This window comes from Papio anubis, chromosome 9, assembly GCF_008728515.1.
Source record: "Papio anubis isolate 15944 chromosome 9, Panubis1.0, whole genome shotgun sequence".
NCBI lineage: Eukaryota > Metazoa > Chordata > Mammalia > Primates > Cercopithecidae > Papio > Papio anubis.
In genome coordinates, this window is record NC_044984.1 from 75,157,031 (window position 1) to 75,181,693 (window position 24,663).

At 36.6% G+C, this 24,663-nt stretch overlaps 1 protein-coding gene across 1 annotated transcript in view; it reads right to left on the reverse strand.

Moving 5' to 3' along the window:
• Positions 1-24,663, reverse strand: part of LIN7A (lin-7 homolog A, crumbs cell polarity complex component) — a 149,757-nt gene that overhangs the window by 86,576 nt on the left and 38,518 nt on the right. Inside the window, exon 2 of the mRNA XM_009181272.4 lies at positions 11,065-11,183. Within this exon, the coding sequence (XP_009179536.2) occupies positions 11,065-11,183 (119 nt within the window). The remainder of the gene's footprint in view (positions 1-11,064; positions 11,184-24,663) is intronic.

Sequence of the window (24,663 nt, forward strand, 5' to 3'; positions counted from 1 at the left end):
ATTATAGATGATTTGTAAGGGTCTGTTTAGATATCCTTAAGATCAATGACCCATTAGTGCAATTATAGTCTAAGATGGCTCCTGTACTTGCTGCCAGAAAGTGACATGTTGATGTTGCACTCTCTACACATCATTAAAAATGTGTCTTTACTCAGAGGAAGCTGCAGAAATAGAACTATAACTATACTTTAAAATTCTGTTCCCAATGGGTGATGTAGTCATTCTCTTTTTGTAATGCCTCTGATAAAATGATAAATTATATTCTCAGAAAATTGAATAAAACGAATGTGTCCAGAGTTTGTTCCTTCTGGTGGGTTTGTGGTCTCGCTGACTTCAATAATGAACCCATGGACCTTTGCGGTGAGTGTTACAGCTCTTAAAGGTGGCACGGACCCCAAGGGTGAGCAGCAGCAAAATTTATTGTGAAGAGGGAAAGAACAAAGCTTCCACAGCGTGGAAGGTGACCCAAGCAGATTGCTGCTGCTGGCTAGGGTGGCCAGATTTTATTTCCTTATTTGTCCCCGCCCATGTCCTGCTGATTGGTCCATTTTACAGAGTGTTGATTGGTCCATTTTACAGAGCATTGATTGCTCCATTTTATAAACCTCTAGCCAGCCACAGACAGCTGATTGGTGCGTTTTTACAGAGTGCTGATTGATGCATTTTACAAACCTCTAGCTAGCCACCTAGTGCTGATTGGTGTGTTTTACAATCCTAGCTGCAGAGCGCTGATTGGTGCATTTTACAATCCTCTTGTAAGACAGAAAAGTTCTCCAAGTCACCACCCGACCCAGAAGTCCAGCTGGCTTCACCTCTCACAAGTACATTTATTCTGTAGTATTATTTTTATCAGTTAAAAAATCTTCATAGTACCTGTCTTTCTTACCCCATTCACACAGTCTTGCATAGTTACATATTCCAAGTATCCATACATGCTCACCTTTTCATGTAGATGTAATCTATGTGAAGAAAAGCACAGATTGCTTGCTATGTAACTATAGATTCACAGAACTGGAAGGACCACAGGGGATCGACTACCTAGTGGAGCAGTGTTTTTCAACTGATATTATAGTCCCTTGTTAATTAGTCTTTATTGGGGAGTAGGGGAGGGGTGGGAGAGAGAGGAGATATCATGGACACTTTAGAAAATCTAATGAAGTCTGTGAAGTTATCCCAAGAAAAATCCACTCATGTGTGTAAATGTTCATGTCATTGATTTATTTGTTTGCATTTGACATTGAGTTATTTCACATATTAAAAAAATTATGTGACTCATTTTTCTTGTAAAAATTGATGACCTCTTTCTAAATAAAACAATAATAAATGCAAATTACTAACCAAATCATATATAAAAAAGAAAACATAGTTTCTGCTTAAAATAGTTTTCAATGAGAAGGCTGTTTTATTTGGCTTAATAAGAAGTTAAAATTTAGGCTACTCTGGGACACTTTGCCTTTGGGATAGCTCTGCTGTGTCTATGGAGCAGCCAAAAAAACAAAAAAAAAAGGAGTAAGTTAAAATTTAGAGTGATCCTTCCTTTATATGAAAATATTGGTGTAGGCCGGGCGCGGTGGCTCAAGCCTGTAATCCCAGCACTTTGGGAGGCCGAGACGGGCGGATCACGAGGTCAGGAGATCGAGACCATCCTGGCTAACACGGTGAAACCCCGTCTCTACTAAAAAATACAAAAAAAGAAAAACTAGCCGGGCGAGGTGGTGGGCGCCTGTAGTCCCAGCTACTCGGGAGGCTGAGGCAGGAGAATGGCGTAAACCCGGGAGGTGGAGCTTGCAGTGAGCTGAGATCCGGCCACTGCACTCCAGCCTGGGCGACAGAGCGAGACTCCGTCTCAAAAAAAAAAAAAAAGAAAGAAAATATTGGTGTTATTTTTAGTATCCAAACAATTTTTCATCTGTTTTAATAGCAGTATGTGCTCAAAGTTGCAGCTCACATAGCTTTCAGTATCAAACAGAATTAAATTCCCTATCAGTCAGAGCAGAGTAGACTTTTGTCAAGACACCTGAGCTTTCTCCAAGATACTTCAAGGTGAATTCAGGTTCTGTGAAACCCTTTGTCCTCAAGTCAAATGTAATTATTTTTGGAAAGCTTAGTGTCAACAATGCAGCCTTTGTCAGTAAGGGAAGATGTTTGAATTCTTTCAGTTTTATGTAGTCTAAGCAGAAATAACTTTTAAAAGAATTTTGTAGTCTTTACAGATGTTTGTAGATCTTCTCCGTGGACAAACTTACATGTCCTTCTCATTTTCAACTCCCTTGCCCTCACTAAAGTCTTTCTTTCAGCACTTTTATGTCAATGGAAAGGTCACAAGATTTTACCTCTAATTTCTTCCTCCAAAATAACAGTTCTTTCCAGAGTCACCCTACTAGACCAGAAAATCTGAAATAGAAAGACTAGCCTCATTTTTTTTTTTTTTTTTTTTTTGGCCTAACATCTTCCTTGTAGATGTAGATAAACCTCTCTTGTCAAATTGTTTTAAGATTCAGCTCTCCTTTACTTAAAAAATAAATAAAATTAAATTTCTGACCCAAGTTCAGCCAAGCGCATTAACACTTATCCAATGGAAAGCCAAAAAACTTCTGACAGTAAAAAGAATACATTTTGCTTCATTTCTAAATAAAAACTTTTGAAACTCTAGATTTCTGGCTATGGCTGTGAAATTATTAGGTTGCTTTTAACAGAGCAGGCAAAGCATCTTTTTAGGATAATTATCAGTGTCTTTCACACGAATGCATGCTGATGGTGAGGGCAACATGTCTCTGTGAAAAGTGGAACCTCTGTGTTCACCAGATTAATTACTCTGGATCTTGCATCAAGAAACTCCATATGTACGCCATATGTACTTGCAGTATCAAGATTTTTGTTCCATTAGGAGTTTTGCTTGATAAGAAACTCTGTTGGGAGGAAGTAACACACACACACACACACACACACACACACACACACACACACACACCCCAACATTCAGGTGAGAGATAAAAATCAGAGTTTTACTGAAACAATCATAGTTTTCACCCAGCTGCATGCCAAATGGGAATGACACAGCTGTTATTTTCACCATAACTGGCTTTGAAATATTGGCAAAATACCAGAGTTCAAGAGTAGGTTCTAGCAAGTGAACAGAGGTGTCATTAATTTTTTTTATTCTAAGCAACCCACCAGCTCAAGCATTTCTAGAGGACTTGAAATGATAAAGCTTTCTCCAGTTATTTATGGTTTCTTTTGATTGGAAACATGTCCAAAGTTTCATGTTAGGGCAAATATAAGTTTTGGTAAATTTCCATCCTTTTAAAATTGAACTTCTTCTCTAGGGGAAAAAAAAAATCTATATTGTGTGATTTATTTTCAGGATGCTCAGAAATAAGCTTTCTTGACTTCATCCTATCATTGGCAGGAAACTTATCACACAAGAAACAGTCTGGCTTTTGTGTCCCATCACATTTAGCAATGCAAATAAAATCAAAGGAAATGTAGGAGCCATCAGCTTTCTTTTCTCTGACATTTGCCAACTTAAGCTAAGTTTAATGTGAACAGAAAGAGATATGCACAAACATAATGTCAGATGCATTTTCATTAATTCTGATGAAAGCAATGCCATTCCAGATGTCATTGTACAAGGATAGTAACTTTATGTGAAAAAGTACATGCTACTCTGTCCATGTTTAAAGGAAAAGATCAAAATATTTTAGAACAATAAAAATATTAAAAGATTAAATATATTAAAAAACAAAAAACATATTTTACCATAAACAATTTTTTGCACAAAAAGCAAAAATAATAAAGCTAAGTTTTATATATATTTGCTGTTACTTAACCTACAACATAAAGTCTGTATATGATCTTTAACTAAAATACCCCTTTTCTAAAGTGATCTGAAATGTACCGTCTAATCTCTGCTGTTGTTATATAGGAAGTTTTCTATATTACAAATGAGCCCACTATTGGGTGGTAAACCTTATGTTACACATTACCTTTCTCTTTATGTAGCTAAATATCACCAAGTTCGTAACTTCTTGTCATCTAACAAGGTATCCAGATCTCTTTTCATGCTGGTTTCCTTTTTCTACAACCACTACAATGTGTTAATATCTATCTGAAAGTTTGGAGCCATCTATTTAAAAATTTTGCATTTTTTGAATGATCAAGAACTACAGTACCATTGTTCTTCTCATTCTTAACTAATATTTCTTTTTTGGCATACATATGTACATATTTTATTGAGTATCTAGGAGTGAAATTATGTAAAGAAATGCAATGCTAATCGTTTTTCTATAGGTTCTTTTGGATTTTATACATATATGATCATATCATCTGTGAATAATAACATTATTATCATTTTTCTTTTATTCTAATATTTACACCTATTTTATGTTTTACTTGACTTATTTTAGTGGCTAGGCCCTTCAGAAAAATAGTGAATGACAATGGCGATTCTTAACTAATATTTCTAATGTTAGCTTTTTATCACTAAATCCATCAAGATTTTTACCACAATAGCTACCATTTCTTAATTGTCAACTCTTTAAGGCAGGCATTGTATTAGTCAAGGTATATAATGTGCTATCTCATTTTATTTAATCTTTCTGACAATTCTATGAAGTTATTATTGTCGTATTTTACCTTAAAAAAGAGAATAAGCAAAACCAAGATCACAGAAATTAAGTAACTTGGCACTAGATTACAAAATGATGTGGTCAAGCAAGGATGTGAATCCAGATTTGTCACAATCCATTGCCAATATTCTTTCTGCACTTTTCCATTACATTACAATAAGTTATGATTCAGTGTCAGCTTTACTTCCCTCCCTCCCTCCTTCCTTCATTCCTTCTTTCTTCTCTCTCTCCCTCTCTCCCTGTTTTTCCCTTCTTTTTCCTTCTTCCCTTTTTCTTCCCTCCCTCTCTCCTTCTCATCCTTCACTCTCTCCCATTCTTTCTTCCTCCAATTCCTCTTTCTCCTATTATCTTTATTTTATCTCATACTGTCACTAATTAGCCAAGTATGTATTTTCTTAGGGTAATTCTGAATCTAGGTTGTATCACCCAACTAAGCATTGGCTGTCTTATAAAGCTGATTAAGTTTTCCTTCTGTGTTTTCATCCACACAGTAGATTAAGACATTAATAGACATTAATTTGAAGAGCATCAAGAACAAAAGCTTGTGTCGTAATGCTACTTCTCACATGGTTGTGGAATTAGGGTGCAATAGCTCAATTTATTTTAATTATTGATGGTGGGGTAATGAATATAAATATACTAGTCTTGTGTGTTTTCTTAGATTCAGCTTATGGAAACTACCATGTCTCTTTCTATCTGTTATTCATTCCGTAACTTACCAAAACACCATACTTAGAGATAATGTGGGATCCTACTCTTTAATAATGATAAAATCCATTGACTGTGTAATTATTGGCTACCACACACTGTATTAGGTAGCTGTACATACATGATATTTAATTAGCAGGATCAGTGCAAGACTGGTGGTATTAGTCCATTATTTTAAACTAAAAAGTACAATTTTAGAGAAGGCAAAAATAGGTAGCCAAGTTGGGATTCAAACTTTGGTCAATTTGACCACAACACTACTCTAAGGACTTTGCTTCTGTCTCTGATCTGACAGAATGTCTCACGGTGACCTTTCCCACGTAGCCTTCTTGGGAGGCATTGTGGTGAAAATTCCCATTCCCTTCAAAAACTAATTCTCACTGGGGACCAGGAGCACTTGAACAGTAGATGGATAAACTCCAAATATTTCTCCTATCTTGATTATATCTTTAATTTCATAAGACAAAAAAAAAATCCCTTTATAAAAATAATAATGAAAGTAGGAGAAAATGAGAGACAAGAAGCAAATAAAATTTGGGAACCAACTTTCTTCAAATTTTAACAATTGTGACCCACCTAATGGCCATAGGTACTTATATTGGTTATAAATTTCATATAAGTTTTCAAAGATGTATCAGGTTATACAACATAGTTTTAAAACATTGATTTTGTTTTATAGCAATTAAAGGACTGATGCTGCTTATAACCTTTTGCCAAAATAAATCTGGTTTGATCATTGTGTATCATCAGTCAGGACAGCCTGGGTAATGCTGAGGTACAATAATCTCTAAACCTTGGAGATTTAGAGTAACAAAGGTTTATTTCTTGCTCAGATTATATGTTCATAAAAGGTTGGCTAGAGTCTGTATTTTTTATTTTCTCATTCTTAAACCCAGACTGATTGATAATTTATCATATAAAACTTACTCATTGCCTAGCAAAGGGAAGAGAGATTTACTCATGGCAAACCATTAACTTACTCATAGGCTCCTATGAAGAAGTGAAACATATAGCTTCTTCCACTCACATGTGATTAGCTAAAGCAGTTATCATAACCATAGATAGCTTTAGAGAGGATGGAGAAATTCAACTGTAGTGTGCACAAAGAAGTAGAGAACCAGGCCAGTTTTGAAATCCTACTATCACAAAATGACAGTCATTCCCTATAGGGTTGATTTATTTTCTTATTCTATAGTTCTACTACTTTAGAAAATACTAACATTCAGTTTGGTGATTGGCCAAAGAAGGCAGTTTTTGGTGATTATGACATTTTGTTCTGCATTTTTGCTTCAAACCTGCATACAGCAGTTATAAATGTGCGAGTAAGTCCTTGCAACAGACCACTGTTAGCAGTACGTCACCCTCCAGGTCAATGAGCACATCATCCTGAAAAGCAGGAGCATGAATAATTCATTTTGCAACTTAGAAGATGATGATAGTACACAGATTTTTTTTTTTTATTACTTTGGTTGCCACAATAATTTCTTTGTATTCTGTATTCTTTGTATTCTTTGTATTAGATGTCTTCTTAAAATATGATCTCTTATACATTTATTGATTTCTTTCTCTGAGGCACAAAGAACATGAAGTTTTGGGGCAAAGTCTAACTCTTGACAATTGAGCTATTTGCACTGCAATTCAGTTCTCTTAGGGAATTCTTTTATTCAAAAATCAATATTTCATAATCATAATATTTCAACCCTATTTATATGTTTAGGCTAATTCAATTAATTAATACAGTGTGAAGCTAAAGCTTGAAGTCACTTGAAATCACAGAAATGATCTTTACTGAGAATATTGGTACCATAAAATATTTATTTCATCTCTCATTCAAAAACTTGTGTAAATGTGCTCTTATCAGCCAGCACGTCTCATTATAGAAAAGTAGTATCATGTGTCAGCCCATTTCTCTGCCATGTTCTTTAAAATCACTTGCACAGATTAGATGCAATTTAAATATTGATCAGGGCTCTTTAGAGATCCTTCAGCAATAAAACATGACTAAGAAAAGCATTGCTTACCACTGTCTGTATTCTATGAATAAAGATATGTGAGTTACTTTATTCAAGTGTAAGTTACTTCTTGACAGAGGAATGCCTTTCTTAGTTGTACATGTAGATGGTCTTCCTTCAGTACTGATCTCAGCATATACTTTCATGCTTTCTTACAGGTTATAGAAAAATATAGTTAAGGGAGCTTCAAATCTCTTTTAAGGCCATCTATTTCTAGTTAAAAAATTAAAATTTTACCAAACTATTCTTTTCATATAGGTGCTGCACATATGCCAGGAGCTGATTCAGTGGTTTCATCCAAAAGTAAAGCAAAATATGGAATTATTTCAACATATAATACTAACTACTGTTATGTAAGGCAATAAAAATATTTTTGGCTTGTCCTGCTTTCTTTTTTGAGCATAATTTGTGTTTTACAATCTTGTTGGCAAAAGTGTGACCTGCAACTCTTTTTGCTTTGCTGAGTGCAACTAAGAATGATGCCACTGTCATTTTTGTTCTTTTCTCTGTTTTGCATGACAACATTAATAACTTTCAAAAGGAAAAGTATTAACTAGCAAATATTTCTGAAAAACTCAGATAACCACAAAGATTCTGAGCTTTATTTGAATAAAAAACCAAAACTTCGAAGTTTTTTTTTTTTTTTTGCCAGTATTACAATCAGTACCCAAGACACCAAGAGAGGAAGTATTCTAGGCTCACTAAATGTAACTTTGAGACATTTATTATCAAACTTTATAACTGCACTTTTCTTTACTGGCATTTGGTTTCACCTACCTGGCAACATGCATTCATATTTTATATTTTAATTGAATAACTTTTCACTAGAAAGATTCATAATATTATTCAGAATCGTTGTTTATATATTGCTACTATTATTATTTCCCACAGCAAATGTAAATAAACACAATAAGAATAATAAAGAAAATTCCAAATTTAGCAAATATAAACAATATCATATGAATGGCCATAAAATGTTAGCCAAGATGAAGTAATCTTTTACAATTCCTCTATAACGTGCATTGCCTTTAAGAACAATATTATTACTAAGGAGTTTACTGTGAATATAAAATTAATCTTACTAGTTCAAATTTAAAAAAGGTAAGGTAGATAAATTACATCATCTGCTTTCCCTGTGAAAATGCCAAACTGTGTATAGATCAGTTATGGACTTCTATGGACTACCAATGACGCACACACTTTACCATGGGAAGAGTTTGTTAGATGGATTTATAATGCCTAAACAAAGCCTCCATATTTACTTTCCATTTTAATTTCAATCTCATTTTCCTTAGCAAACTCTACAAAAAAGAAACAAAGAAAAAAAGGCTGGTGTGTTTATTTGAACAGATATCCATACCACATTTATATTTCCAGACCCAACTTCTCCCCCAACCTTCAGATTTAGATGCCTGTTAGACATCTCTACTTGGATATCTCAAAAGCATCATCAACTTACTAAGTCCATAATGGAGTTCCTGGATAGCCTTCTGCAAAACTAGTCCACCTTATTATAACATCATTCATTCAATTGTTCAAGCCCAAACCTAAGATTCAATAGGGTTTTCTTTCTTTCACATTCCATATCGCCATCCAGTTCATTAATAATTTCTGTTGACTTTGCTCTAAAAAAATATATCTGGAATCAGACAACTTCCCATTTTGCAGTGCTGCCACCTTTGTCCAAGTTTGCTATCATCTCATCTCTCACACAATCTACTCACTACTTAATCACTAGTCTCTCTTTGTTTCTACTTTTGTACTCACACTTGTAGTCTCATCACAGCATCCAGACACACATTTTCAAAAAGCAAATAAAATCAGGTCAGAACTCTCCAGGGGCTTCCTATCATACTTAGAAAGAAATACAATGTTCTTACTATATGGCCTGCCGGACCTATGTGTTCTCCTCTCCAGCTACCTCTAGGAAGCCTACCTTGCTAACTCTACTGCATACATATTAGCTTTTGGTTTTTGCACTTGTGATTTCTTCTGCCTGGAACACTATGAGCCCTGATATTTGTGTGACTGTTCCATTACTTTTTTGCTTTCTTTTTTTCATTTATTTGCTTTCGTTCCTGACCACATTAAATAATAGAGCTTCAACCAGACCCCTCTAATCCTGCTTTATTTCTCTCCAGTCTTGTTACTCTGATATTGCATTGTACATTTATTTATCATAGTCTTCTCCCATTAGACTGTGAGTTCCATTGTGGTAGAGACTCTGAATTCATCATAACCCACGTACTCAATGAGCAGAGGTATATATTTGATGTATCCTATCCTTTGGTTACTTCTATGGAAAGCAGAATGCTAAGACATAAAAGAGATGGTAGAATCTCTAAAATGAAAAAAAAAATGGTCATCAAATTTTGGGGGAATGGCACTCTGTGAAGGAAGAAAACAGAGTATAGGAAATTTGGCCTTGGTCTACAGAGTGAGCACAGGAGTGACACCTGTAATCAAGAGGACACTCATGCAGTTTTGAGATATTTTATACCTTTCCCACTGAGGGGAAGCTAATGGCAAAGAATCCGTATGCTGAGAAATTTCCTTACAGCCTTCAATCAAATTCATAGGTTAAAACTTAGAGATGTTATTATGGTTATGTACTTAAGCTGTGTTCAATATTAACAAAAATTAAATAGTGAACACTTCACCTGATAAATATTTAGCACAAGCACAGCATAAGTCAACAAATTCCAACAAAGGTCAAATTTTACATGCATTGCATAGGCACCAGTTTAAATCTGTAGTGAGAAGTTTTGTATGTCTTTACCTTGATCTTTCCTGCCTAGTGACTAAACTGGTATTGTTGAGGTAAAAGAATATACATTAGCCACAAGAAGAGTTGTAAAGAGAAAGGTGGAGTGACACAAGCATTCATGAGAGGTGCCTGCCCTATGCTACAATAAACTCTCTAGGTAGTCATCGGTTTCAACAGACTTTGGAGAGAATAACAGTAGGTAATTCAACACTGAGGACTTTTGGCAGGGCAAATGGATTTATGGACTTTGGGTTCTAACTAATGAATTATTACTTGGTTCTTGTTGGGGAAGGAGTAATGGGTTACCAAGTCAAACAATATAGTTTATAGATCTCAAGTGACTTATCTTGTAACCAATTAAATTCATTAGTTGAATGGTCAATCCCACTCAAAGTCAATACAAAATTCAAATAGTCATTTCAATATACTTGTTTCACCTTAGTCTTCTTGAAACCATTAGTCAAGAAAGGATTACAATGTAGATTTGTTAGAAAGACATACCAGCCTAACTGTATATTTTCCATCATTGCCTTAGACAGTAACGCTTAGTCAGTAGGAGGTTACTACTTCAGATTTACCTGGGAAAGAATTAATTGTATGTTCTTTTTAGACAACCTCAGCCCCTATTAATGATAACTAGTTCTACCTGAATTTCTAGGTGGCTTCATGTGACCACTAAATAGCATAGACTACATGCAACAGTCACCTGCTAGGCAGTCCCTTCATTGGTACCAGAAGATCAACATTTGGTTTTGTATGAATGTATAAATCCTGGCTGGATCTAATTTAGCAGGCTAAACTATATTTTATCATCTGTCCAAGGAGCTAAAAACAAAAAATTAAAATGTAGTTCCAATCTTAACAATTTCAACTGTTTGTGTAGAAAAGACATGTTTTCTATGAAGAAGACATATGGTTGAATTTAGTTACTAAAATCTTAGTGCCATACCTCTCGAATAGCTGTACAAAACTCACTCTGAAGCACTTTTTTGAGGGATTGTAGCTTGTGCACTGGTACTTCTCCAGATTCCTGTAGTTTTTCCAGTAATTCAATTGCTCTTGCAACATCTGAATGAAAAAAAAAAAACCAAAATAGAGAAACCTAGAATAAATTGTATCTCATCAGCTCATAGTACTATTATTCCAATTGGATGATGACATTGAAAAGCAAGTGGAATTAAATTGCATAATCAGAATTTATATTCATAGCTTATTGGTCTCATCGTTTGGTTAAAGGTCATTTTAACTTGTTGCACACATTTGTCACTTCATACATTTTCTTTGATGGGATTTCATGTAATTTGTGTCATACAAATGAGTTTGAATATTATGTCAGTAAAGAAGAGCTGGACACATGTCTATTATTTATTCTGATACTGCAATAACAAAACTAATTCTGTCAGTTTTACCTCTGAGATGCTTCCTTTCAGTTCAACTTTTCGTTTCTTATTTCAGTTTGTCATAGCTACAACGTTACATGTATTACTATAATGAATGGATTGCTGTGCATCTCTGCAGTTTGTCTATAAACTTCTTGAGGGTGGGAACTTGTCTGGTTTGGTTACCATTGTATCCTCAGGGTATAGTACATCATAGTGAATAAAATTAATGTACTTTTCCCATTTCACTGCCATTGGATTATTCCAGACCCTCGTCATCTCTCCTCTGTCCAATTGGAATTATTTCTTCTCCTACAACCTCTTCAAATGGTCCACAAAGTTATTTTCCTAAAACAAAAGTCTGATCATGTGCCCATCTACCAGCCTTTAGAACAGTACTAAGCAAGAGTTTTCAATAACAGTTATTTTAAATGCTTCTCTTTCATTTAACAATATCAAAGGTTCATGTATCAAAAAACATGTAGTCTTTCATAGCCATAAACTTTAAAATTCCCTGGATTGTTTCATATTGCCAAGAGAAAATAATTCAATAAAGGGTCATTTAAAAATACTTACGGGTGCGCTCTTCTATCCTTGTGGCTGCAGTAAATAACTCACTGAAAAACCACTGAGGCATTTATGTTATAGGATATGAGGTTTTCGATTCCTAAGTGCCTAGCTCCAGAAAGCATCCTACATCCCTGCCATCAGCTTATAAATTTATCCATTCACCCATGCATCCAGTAATTTGAGTTTCTGTTATTAATGCTTGGTGCCAGCTTAACAAGAATATAATACCCCTTCTCAAAGCTCACAATCTAGTGAGAAAGAAATATAATAGCACAGCCACCTACAATAAAATTGTTAGCACCTCAGAATCTGGGTGGAGTTAGCATAGGTGTATGTATCTAACTGAATAAAATAACAAAAAGTGACTTTGATGGAGATTCTCTTTGAAGTAGTCATTCTGATTGCCAATCGTGGGCCAAAGTAGCACAAATCATTGAATCAATGTGACACTGCCAGTTTCTAAAGTCTACCTTTTAGTACACAAATGGGAAGTCTACATAGTCAATTTGACAAAACCAGATACTTCCATAATCAATAAGGTACCAAGATGAGATTTTATGCATTTCTAACTGCAAAAAATTACCTAGGCTGCAGTAAGCCATGACTGTACCACTGGACTCCAGCCTAGGAGACAGCGTGAGACCCTATCTCTAAAACAACAGTAACAAAAATTCTACCTAGATGCCCATGGATGCATGGAACTCTCTGACCTCATTTTTTTTCCCCCTAAAACTTGCTCTTCTTTTCTTTTGTTTCATATTTCCAAAAATTTCTTCCCCCAAACAAGTCATCTTCTCAAGCAAAACTATGGTGTCTTTCACCCTCCCTTTGCATGCAGATAGTCGGCAAGTGTGATAGATTCTATCTCGGAATTGCCTTTTGTAAAGAGCCCCATCACTCTCAGGGCAGTCTTCATCATTTCTCACTTGCAGTACTGGAATGTCTCCTAACTGATCTCCTTTAAATTACTCTTCTTTTCTCAGTCCATCTGCAACATTGCTTCCATAGTAATTATCCTGAATGGTAAACCTAATTATTATTCTCCTGCACATAAAACCTTCCCTGGCTTCCTACTCCCTACAGAGTAAAGTTCAGAACACTTAGGGTTACATATAAGGCTATTAACAGCCGACTTCTTGCTCATCTCAGAACACCTCCTCCTGTCCATCCTACAGTGGGGCCATCCCAATTTTTTGCTGTTGCTAGGACGTGCCACAGAATTCCACGCCTATGCCTTGCACATAGCATTCCCTGTTCCTGAAATTCAATTCATTCATTCATGCAGTAGTGCTAGCCCTGGGCTGTGCACAGGAGACAGCAGTGAAGGAGACAGCTCCTTTCTCTTGCTTTCATAGAACTCACAGGGTTGAAGGGGAGGAGTCATAGACATGCAATAAAGTGGGTGTGTTCTATAAATGAAGCACTACAGGCTTGTCCATGGATGTATAACAAAGACATTTATCATCATCAAAAAGTCAGGGAGGATCTATTTGTGGAAATAACTGCTAAGCAGAGTCCTAGGTAGGAGGTGTAAGTGGAGAAAGAGGAAAGAATGTTCAAGACAAAGGGAATAAATGCAGATCAAAGGCTTGTTAAGAGAGTGTGGGATATTCAAAGAAATAAAAGGTGTTTATTATAGCTAAAGCTGAAAACAGGATGAGAGTAGCAAGGGATGAGTGGCGAGAGATGAGGTAGACAGAAATCACATCATGGTGAGTGTTTAAGGCCACGTAAGGGCAGACTTGGCTTAAAAACCATCTCCTCAACAACGTCTTCCCTGACTCTCTGAAGCAGCTTCAGTTGCTATCATGTCTGCATTTCTACAGCTCTTTGTTCACTCATCTGTTATAATAATTACTACCCTCTGTTTGCAGGTACATCTCCCTCCTTTATCTCTGTGAATGTATACACTTCTTCAGATGTCAGAAACAAAATATCTTATTCATTGCATCCACAGAATTCCACATCTCTGTGTCTTACCACATATCATCCTAGGATGTACCTAACATCAAGTATGTACCATACATTTTAGGATGTACCTAACAAATATCAAGTGTCTAATGCACATTTGTTGAATGAATGATGGATTAATTGATGAGACTGGCTCAGGAAGGCAGGTGTTAGAGGTCTGTGTCTGCATGAACCTGTAACTTCTCGTGAATCTACAACTCCAGATTATTATCAGCCTTGCTTCAAGCCTTGCTTGGATCTGGACTAGAAGAGAAAGGCAAGCCTAAATGTGCAGGCTGAAGAGTATTAGAGACTACACTGGGTGAAGTCCAACAAAATTGAAAATGATACTAACCTGAATATTTTTAGTAGTTCTCAACCTGGGCTGTGCATTGAAATTATCTAGGGTGCATTTAGAAGTTACTAATGTCTTAAACCTATGCCAAACAAATTAAACCAGAATCTCCACAACAGTGGTTTTCAGCCTTAACTGCATATTAAAATCAACCAGAGAGGCTTTAACAAACACAAATACCTAGGTTGGTCCCACCTGGATAGTTTCTGATGTGATTGGCACAGAGTGGGTGGCTGGTCATGGGGCTTTTTAAAGCCCTTCAGGTGATGCTAAAGTGCAGCCAGGGTTGAGAACCTCTGCTACGGATTATTGGTTCTCAACACGAATGTGTTTAAGAATCACCCAGAAGAGCTCATTGAAATGCAGATGCCTAATCCTCACCGCATTTGAGAAATGTTGATTCAGAAGGTGTAAGGATAAGTCCCCAGAATATGCCTTTTAAGTACATGCTCAAAGTGATTCTGTAGTTGTTAGTTTACAGATCCCAGAGAGAGAAAAGTGAACAAAATGATTTTTTTTAGGTTTCTTTCATTCCAGAATTCCAGAAACCGTTGTACTCTCTAGTATTCTTTAATACAGTCTGTAACATGGTACTGAATGGGATTCTTTGACGAGTGTCAGAATTAGTCCTAGAAGCCCACAGGTGACAGCAATTAGTGTTAAGGCGGTCGTTAGCAAAGGCTGCTGATTGGAATCACCTGTGAAGTTTTTTTTTTTACCTGACCTACTACCACAGACCAATTAAACCAAAATCTCTAGGAGTGGAATCTACTAAACAAGTTGTTGGTTTTTTAATTTTTGTTTTTCAGTTTCCAGATAATTTATAAGACCATTGAAAGCTGAGAAAAATATTGTTCAAAAAAGAGCCATCAAGGAAACCAGACATGTCTCCATTAAGACTCATGAAAGCTGAGCCAACTCTTTTCTATTAACCACAGGCCTTTCCCAGTCCTCATAAGAGGTCATTGTTAAATCATTAATTTGACACAGTACTGGGTCTTTTGCTTCTCTTCCAATAACTAAGTAAGGAAGGCTCTGACAGAAACAATTGTAGCTACTGGGTGTGCCTGAAAGAAGGGAGACTAGCATCTCTTTCCTGGTGGCACAGGCAATGAACTTGGTGACCCGCTTGCCCTCTCTGTCTGAGCAGAGGGAGACAGCTGAAAAGCAGTGCCCATTGGAGCCTATACCATCTTGGGGTACCCCGTAAGCCATCTAGTGGGTGCCCCTCCAAAGGAGTCTTGCAGTATAATGTCAGGGATACACAGCAGGTGGTAAAAGCCAAAGGAAGTCTGAAAACCTGAAGTGGGAGAGATCAAGTTCCTCCAGCCAGGCCTAGCCATTTTGGAAACAAATAGGTGGGAGTGATAAACGGATATGAGGCTGGAGTGTTAAACAGCATTCTGATTCCCTTAAGTTCTGTAAGAATATCAGAAACCTGCAAGGCCAGGTTCCAGAAGGAAGCAAAAGAAGGCTTCAAGTCAGCAACATACTTTTATTCCTAAATCTATTGGAATAAAGTGTGTGTGGTTTATTTATAACAGTTCCCTTAGGTTCTTGTTCAGAACCTCCTGATGCTTGTTTTATGAAACTCTTCTATCACATTTGATTAGTAACAGAGAAGTTTGGGTTTACTAGTATAACTCAGATCAAGAGGAATAATACATAAGAACTGGAGAGGCTGCCAGGTAAGCACAACGAAAGCAAGAAGGATTATTTTCCTAGAACCTACTCCTATTGTCTACCACCTCTGATGAATACCACTCTCTCAATGCATAAGGCAAATACTTGCATATTACACTTGCCCCTTTGCTCTCCCTCACACTTCCTATTCCATTAATCCTTACTCCTAAAAGCAATAATAACCGTAGTAAACTTTTACTGAACATCTATGATATGGAGGTCATTGTATGCTAAGAGCTTTGAATTTTTAACCCATTTTTATCCTTATAACAATCCCTATAATGCCAAGGAAAATATTGAGAGTTTAAGTAATTCACTAACAAGTAGGAAATCTGGGTTTCAAATCTAGATCTGAGTGATTCTAAACCCTGTGCCTATTATTATTTTTTTTTTCAATCATGGCTTTACTTTTAGAAGCTTCTTCTTTGACATTCAGTAGTTTTATCATAGCTCTGTACTCTGTAGGCTTTCTTGGTCAGAGGCTGAGTTCTTAATCTTTCTCTCCTCAATAAAGATTCACCTTTATTCTATCTATCAGTATACCTCTGACAAGTAGTACTCAATGATCATCAGAGTCACCTGGAGAGTTTTACGTGCTAGCCTTCACTGTCCAGTGGAATTACCTGGGAGCCCTAAAAACATAGATGTCTGGATACTACCTCCTCATATATACCTGTATTTCTGACTTCCTCAGTCTGGGGCATGGCCTGGGAATCAGGATTTTCAGGCACCAGTGATTATAATCTATAGTCATGTTGTGAATCACTGATGGCCTGAGATACACACTGGGAATCCTAATAACAATGTTACTTCTAATACTCATTACTGTCACATGTAGTGTTGATTATGTCCTTGTTCTAAACATTTTACTTCTCTTAACAGCCTTTGGAGGTAGGTACTGTTATTATCCCTGTTTTGTAAAGGGGGAAACTCAGATCCATAGAGTTAAAATTGCTTCTCCAAGGAAATAACTCGTAAGAAGTAGAACTAGGATTTGAGTCTAGGCAATACGGCTCTAGAATCTGGGCTCCGTTTGAGATGTGGCTTAGGAATCCAAACACTTAAAATCATTCCAGGAACTTCTCCTTCTCTAAGCTAATATGATCAACAAGTCCTTGCTTGAGGTTCTTAAATTTTAGTTAACATACAAATTTACCCGTGGACCATTTAGAGGCGTTTTCCCTTATTCTCAGGGAGTACATTCCAAGATCCCCAATGGATTCCTAGAAGCACAGCTAGTACTAAACTCAAATGTCGTCTATCAAAACACGATTGCGTTCATGTCTTCTACTGACAAATTTAATGACTTTTCCATTGTAATTAAGCACTTATCATGCACTGTGGCCATAACTTGCAGTTTAAGGTGCTTCACCAGCATTAATTTATTTTTCCTTCTTCACAATTTCATGGATAGAAGATTCATTATTACAGCAGATCTTAGTGATCTCAGCATCTGACTTTTTTTTTCTTTCCCTATTAAGTCGATCTGTTTCACCTTTGTACTTAAAGGAAGCACTTTATGGGTTCTCTTTGCCATATCCAAATTGTCGGCATCACTGTTCTTGCACTTTGTGGCCATGATTAGTAAAATAAGAGTTGCTTGAACATAAGCACTGTGATACTGTGACAGTTGAGCTGATAACTGAGATGGCTTCTAAGTGACTAACAGGTAGGTAGTGTACAGATATCCTGGACAAAGGGAAGATTTAGGCAGAATGGACTGTGATGGTGCCAGATTAGAATGGTGCACAATTTAAAATTTATGCATTGCTTATTTCTAGAATTTTCAATTTAATAATTTTGGATTGCAATTGACTGAGGGTAACTGAAATTTTGGAAAGTGAAACCACAGAAAGCAAAACTACATATAAACGAATATTAAAAACTGAGACGTAAAAAAAGAGAGGCAGAAATGGGGCCTTAAAATCTGTTCTTTTAGTACTCATCTCAGATGATTCTGACACAAGAAGTGGTTCACAACTGCACTCTACAGTCACTGAGTTTAATACATGGTCCAGAACAAAGTGAGTTAATGGCCATCATTTATTCAGTGCTTACTTGTCTTACTTAGATCACCATGTAAAATCCTTACTATTATATAAAGAGATTATTCTTATTTATACTGCACAGTTAAAGAAAGATAAAAACAACTAAGGCTCAGAAAGATGAATCGTCTGGCCCAAAGCTATATAGCTAACAATGGAGAGGCCAGAATCCAAAACCAGCTGTGTTTGACTCCAGTGCCTGCGCTCTTGTTTATTCCTCTACCCTACCACAGAAAAGGGATTCAAAATAAAACAATAAAGATATGGCAAGTTTATTTTTTAGATACAGCAACACGGACCATTGTGAGCTTGGGTAAACAGTTATAACACTGCTAAAAGCCTCATATTACATTACAGTATTACCAATGTGTTTATAGTGATAACAGTGGATCATTGAAAGATGATCACATCATCATCAATTGCCTGATAGTAAAGTTCCACATTGTCAAAAGACTTCCTTCAAAATAGCTGGAACATTATAAACAAAACAAAAACAAGAACAAAATATTGGAACTTAAAAATATTAGAATTTAAAAGGGATGAGCTTACAATGATCTAGAGGAGTTCAATTATCTTTTCATTCTTTAGTGATGAGTTTTCATTAACCCCATTGACATTTAGACTGTGGAATTTGACTTATGAAGCATCCAAAGCTGGAACGTGGATAATGATGCAGCTGGGTCATTTAAAGTTACTGTTCACTAATTCCACAAAATGTGTCGAGCACTCAAGCTAACAATATGAAGTATCTATCCCAAAGCTATCCACAACCCTCGAATCCCTTGCCATCTTTAACTACAGAAACTGCAAACAGAATGCACTTCTTTTTCCAGACTCTACTGCAATTTTGCCAAGTTGTTTTAAGTGTAAAGTCACTGGGTATGGCTTCCAGGAAGGCCTTTGAAATGGACAAACTGCTGGCACAAGCCTTCAACATTTCCGTCTTTGCGACCTTCCTCTTTCCCCTTTCTTTTTATAGTTATAATGCCTTGAAGTGCCTTGGAGGTAAAACTCCCATTGTGTGATCACGAAGATAACTGCCAAGTGCTAAGGATGGTGGAGTAGGAAGAAGGAAAGGACACAGGCCTAATGTCCTCACTGAGCTGTTGTACTAGCCCTGAACTGTCCAACCCCATGATTCTTGTCTGTGAGAAAAAATATATGCTTCACTGTTTGGTTTTCAACCAAATACAATCTAGCTGCCAGGGAAGCAGGTGACTTTAAAGGTGCTTTACTAGGTTTCAGGGATAAGATTGATGCTATAGAGACACTGGAGTAACCTACAGCAGTCTTTTGATTAAGATCGTCATGGAAGCCACTCTGGGAAATGACCTTTGGATTGAGACTGGAAATGTCAGCCATGTAAAGATCCAAGGGAGGAGCATCCAGACAGGAGAACAGAAAGGACAGAGATGCTAAAGTGAGGGAGTAAGCCTGATTGTGGAAGGTCAGACAAAACCAGTGTCAGCGGAACACTGTAATCAAGGCAACAAGCAATAGTAACAGTGATGTGCTGGTAAATAAATAACACTAGCTCTCCAAAATGAATCAACAAAAACCAAAAAAGGGTCCTGATTTGCAGCAGTTACTGATATCTGTGGTGTACATATTCCTACCACAGACAGTTTCCAGTTACCAATATGATATCAGTGGCTTGAAAAACTCTTGAATATTCAGCTCTCACAAGCCAGAAAACAGCAACGCCAGCACACTGTGGGAGAGGAGACAAAGTTTGACAAGTAAATGGGAGTCAGATTTTGGACAAAGACTTTATTAGAGGATTAGATTTCTGTAGAATTGCCAGACAAAGCCATTGGAAAGTATTCAGCAGAAGAATGATGTGAGTGATTCACATTTTATAAGCATCCCTATGAACATTGTTTGGAATACTAATTATCATGGACCAATTGTGTACATAGGAAACTAGTTAGAAAATAGGCTATTATAGTGGCCTTGGCAAAAGATGGTGGAAGCTTACACTAGAATGGTGGCAGTGGGAATGATGACACATGGACTGTTTTAAAGCACAGTTGGGTGGAAGAAGAATCGGTAGTGTAATGTCGTGCACAGCTATATGACGACGGTGTCCACAGAATGAATGTTAGGCAGAAAAATGATGTATTAGTGAATAGAGTCATGTGTCTTAGCAGTGCTTCATAATTAGTTGTGGCTATTGCCGTATCTATAAGCAAACAGTGTCAATAAATTTAATAGGTACCCAGAATAACGAGGTAGAAGAATCCTGAAGACAAAATTATTTTTAAAGAAAACAATAAGACGGTGGCATTTTCTCCCATTATTCTCTTCCTTTCTGTATGTGATTCCTAAATTTGGGTCAATAAGGGATTATGTAAAATGTTTCATCACTGCACCAAGTGGGTGGAGAATGTAAGTAAAGACCTGAAAGTTGGAGAGACATGGAAACTATAAAAGGTGGTAATATCAGCTTTATACAGTTACTATGAGGTCTAAATGAAAATATAAGTATGAGATTTTGATATATTGTGCCTCCCATATGACACATTTATGAGATCTGTGTCTTTTCCTAAACCTTCACTCCTGTGAGTCCTCACTTCCTGTTCTGTTAGTGGCAATGTTAGAAGAAGAAATGTAAAATTTCAGGAAATAAATTTTGCAACTCAAATTTCCTTTCATAAGGTACTACATGTCCTTTTTTTTTTTTTTTTTTTTTTTTTTGAGACGGATCTTGCTCTGTCACCCAGGCTGGAGTGCAGTGGTCAGATCTCAGCTCACTGCAAGCTCCGCCTCCCGGGTTCACGCCATTCTCCTGCCTCAGCCTCCGGAGTAGCTGGGACTACAGGCGCCCGCCACCACGCCCGGCTAGTTTTTTTTTTGGGGGGGCATTTTTTAGTAGAGACAGGGTTTCACCATGTTAGCCAGGATGGTCTCGATCTCCTGACCTCGTGATCTGCCCTTCTCGGCCTCCCAAAGTGCTGGGATTACAGGCTTGAGCCACCGCACCTGGCCTACATGTCCTCCTTTTAAAAATGTATACTTGAGGAACGAAAGTTTAGGTAGAATAGCTATAAACAACTATATCTAGCCATAGGTCAGTATTTCCTGCACGGTATTGCAGAAGTCCCCATTAAGAGTGTATTTTTGAAAACACTCATGAAATACTGACTTATTACTAGCTTTTTGAGGTGCCTAAACATTTTACCAAATAATGCTCAGTTGAAAAATCTAATACAACAACAGTGCATGTGTACCAACACAAAATAAATGGTAAATAATGCTTTGTACTTCTGTCACTGTGATATGAAAGGAAACTGTCAATTTAGAAGTTACTAATGAGACATGACAATCGATGCGTCCTACTCATCTGAGCCTCATCTCTACTTTAATCTGCCAACAACTTGCCATGTTCCTCAAATGAAGACTAATTGGCAAAGCCAAGGAAGAACTGGTTCAAGTTAAATATGTTTAAATTTTAAAAACTGACTCAGGATTTTGTTGAAAATACCCAACTTTATATTTGTTATCAAAAACTAAATGATCATGGGATTTGGGACAACACTGAAGTGGATCACAAAAAATGTCTGACAATACTAGAGTCATGAATTTATATAATGACAAAATCCTGGTATTGACTGCTCAAAGTGTTTCTCAGACCTACTGCAATGAAGGGAACAATATATGATACAAAATGAAAAACTATAGTTCTTAAGAGATTCTCTGGAGGTACTTACTTCATTTGAAATTGATTACCTACGCAATAAACATATCTTTAGATACACAAAGCTTAAGATACAGCCTTCTTTGTTAAACAATTGCTGTTATGTGGTTAAAGTCAATAATGCATTCCCAGTTTTCCTAGGAACTATATTTAGCATTTTGTTCTTTTTCTTCTTTCCTTTTTTATTTTTTTTTAAATTCTTATTTTCTTTCCTAAGCAGCTAAAACTGAAGTTTGATTTGCCTACCACTACCCGAGACATCATGAAGTCAAAAGTTTTACCTTCCTTTCTGTTTCAGCTTTCATTTTTTTCCTCTTTATTATATTTGATGTCTTTCCTTTTTTCTGTATTTTTACCTCACTTTCGTATTTAATTTTGTACATATTTTTTATATCCTTACAGCCATTAAATTAGCCATTTCATATTTTCTTGTTTCCAAAAATGTAATCTGTTTTTGCATGTCTGAAGGAAGTTGAACAATCTACTGCCTGCCCTCGTTATGCGAAATCCTAGAACACCTGTTTCCTACCAATTTTGGTGTCCAGTATAGAATCGTGATCATGGTAGACACCTAAAAATTGTTTGTTGGGGCTGGATGCGTAATCCTGTAATCCCAGCACTTTGAGAGGCTGAGGTGGGTGGATCACTTGAGCCCAGGAGTTTGAGACCAGCCTGGCCAACATGACAAAACCCCATCTCTACTAAAAATACAAAAAATAGCCGGCGTGGTGGTAGGCGCCTGTAATTCCAGCTACTTGGGAGACTGAGGAGGAAGAATCGCCTGAACCTGGGAGGCGGAGGTTGCAGTGAGCCAAGATCGTGCCACTGCACTCCAGCCTGGGCAACCGAGTAAGACTGTCTCAAAAAAATAAAATAAATAAATAAATAAATAAAATTGTTTATTGAATAGAATTGATTGCATTAAATCAAATATTAAATACTGATTTATTATTTGCAAAACCAAAATATTGCAAATATTTTCTCTGATTCTGTAAGTTGTTTGTTTACTGTGTTGGTAGTTTCTTTGGCTGTGCTGAAGTTTTTTTCAGTTAATTAGGTCCCATTTGTTAGGTTTTGGTTTTGTTGCAATTGCTTTTGATATCTTTATTATGAAGTCTTTGCTAAATCTATGTCTTTTACCTTCCTTTCTGTTTCAGCTTTCATTTTTATTTCCTAGATTATCTTTCAGGGTTGTTTTTTTTTTTAATTTTAAGTTTTGTATCTAAGTCTTTAGTCCATCTTGAGTTGATTTTTGTATGTGGTGTAAGGAAGGGGTCCAGTTGCAATCTTCTGCATTATGGCTAGCCAGTTATAACAGCACCATTTATTGAATAGAAAGCCCTTTCTCCATTGCTTGTTTTTGTCAACTTTGTTGAAGATCGGATGGTTGTTGGTGTGCAACATTATTTCTGGGCTCTCTGTTCTGTTCCATTGGTCTCTGCGTCTGTCTTTGTACCAGTATCACGCTGTTTTGGTTTCTATAGCCTTATAGTGTAGTTTGAAGTTAGGTACTGTGATGCCTCCAGCTTTGTGGCTTTTTTGTTTTTTGCTTTGCTTAGTATTGCCGTGGCTATTTGGGCTCTTTTGTGGTTCCATGTGAATTTTAAAATAGTTTTTCTTTGTAATTATTTCAAGAATTGTAGTTTGATAAGAATAGTACTGAATCTGTAAATGGCTTTGGGCAGTATGTCCATTTTAATAATATTAATTTTTCCTATCCATGAGCAGAGAATGTTTTTCCATTTGTTTGTGTCATCTCTGATTTCTTTGAGAAGTGTTTTGTTATCCTGATTGTTAAGATCTTTTTGCCTCCCTAGTTAGCTGTATTCCTAGGTATTTTATTCTTTTTGTGGCAGTTGTGAATGAGATTGCATTCTTGATTTGGCTCTCAACTTGAATGTTTTTGGTGTGTGGAAATGCCACTGATTTTTGTGCATTGATTTTGTATCCTGAAACTTCGCTGAAGTTGTTTATCAGATCAAAGAGCTTTTGCACACAGACTATGGCGTTTTCTAGGTATGGAACTATATAGTCTGTAAACAGGGGTAGTTTGACTTCCTCTCTTCCTAATTTGGATGCCTTTTCTTTCTTTCTCTTTCCTCATTTCTCTGGCTAATCCAGTACTATGTTGAGTAGGAGTGGTGATAAGGCATCCTTGTCTTTTTCTCATTTTCAAGGGGAGTGCTTCCAGCTTTTGCCCATTCAGTATGATGTTGGATGTGGGTTTTTCATAGATGGTTCTTATTATTTTGAAGTATGTTTCCTCAATGCCCAGTTTGTTAGAGGTTTTTTTCTAACATGAAGTGATGTTTAATTTTATAAAAAGCCTTGTCTACATCTATTGAGATTATCATATGGTTTTTGTTTTTAGTTCTGTTTATGTGGTGAATCACAATTATTGATTTGTGTACATTTGAGCCAATGTTGCATCCCCGGGATAAAGCCTTTTTGATTGTGATGGATTAGCTTTTTGATGTGATGCTGGACTTAGTTTGTTTACATTTTGTTGAGGATTTTTGCATCTATGTGTATCAAGGGTGTTGGCTTGAAGTTTTCTTTTTTGTTGTTATCTTTCTGCCAGGTTTTGGTATCAGATGATGCTGGCGTCATAGAATGAGTTAGGGAGGAGTCCCTCCTTTTCAATTTTTTTGGAATAGTTTCAGTAGGAACGGTACCAGTTCTTTATATATCTGGGCAAATTTGGTCATGAGTCCGTCTGATCTTGGGCTTTTTCTGGTTGGTATGCTGTGTATTACTGATTCAATTTCAGAACTTCCTATTGGCCTGTTCAGGATTCAATTTCTTCCAGGCTTAATCTTGGGAGGTTGTATATTTCTAGGAACTTATCCATTTCCCCTAGGTTTTCTAG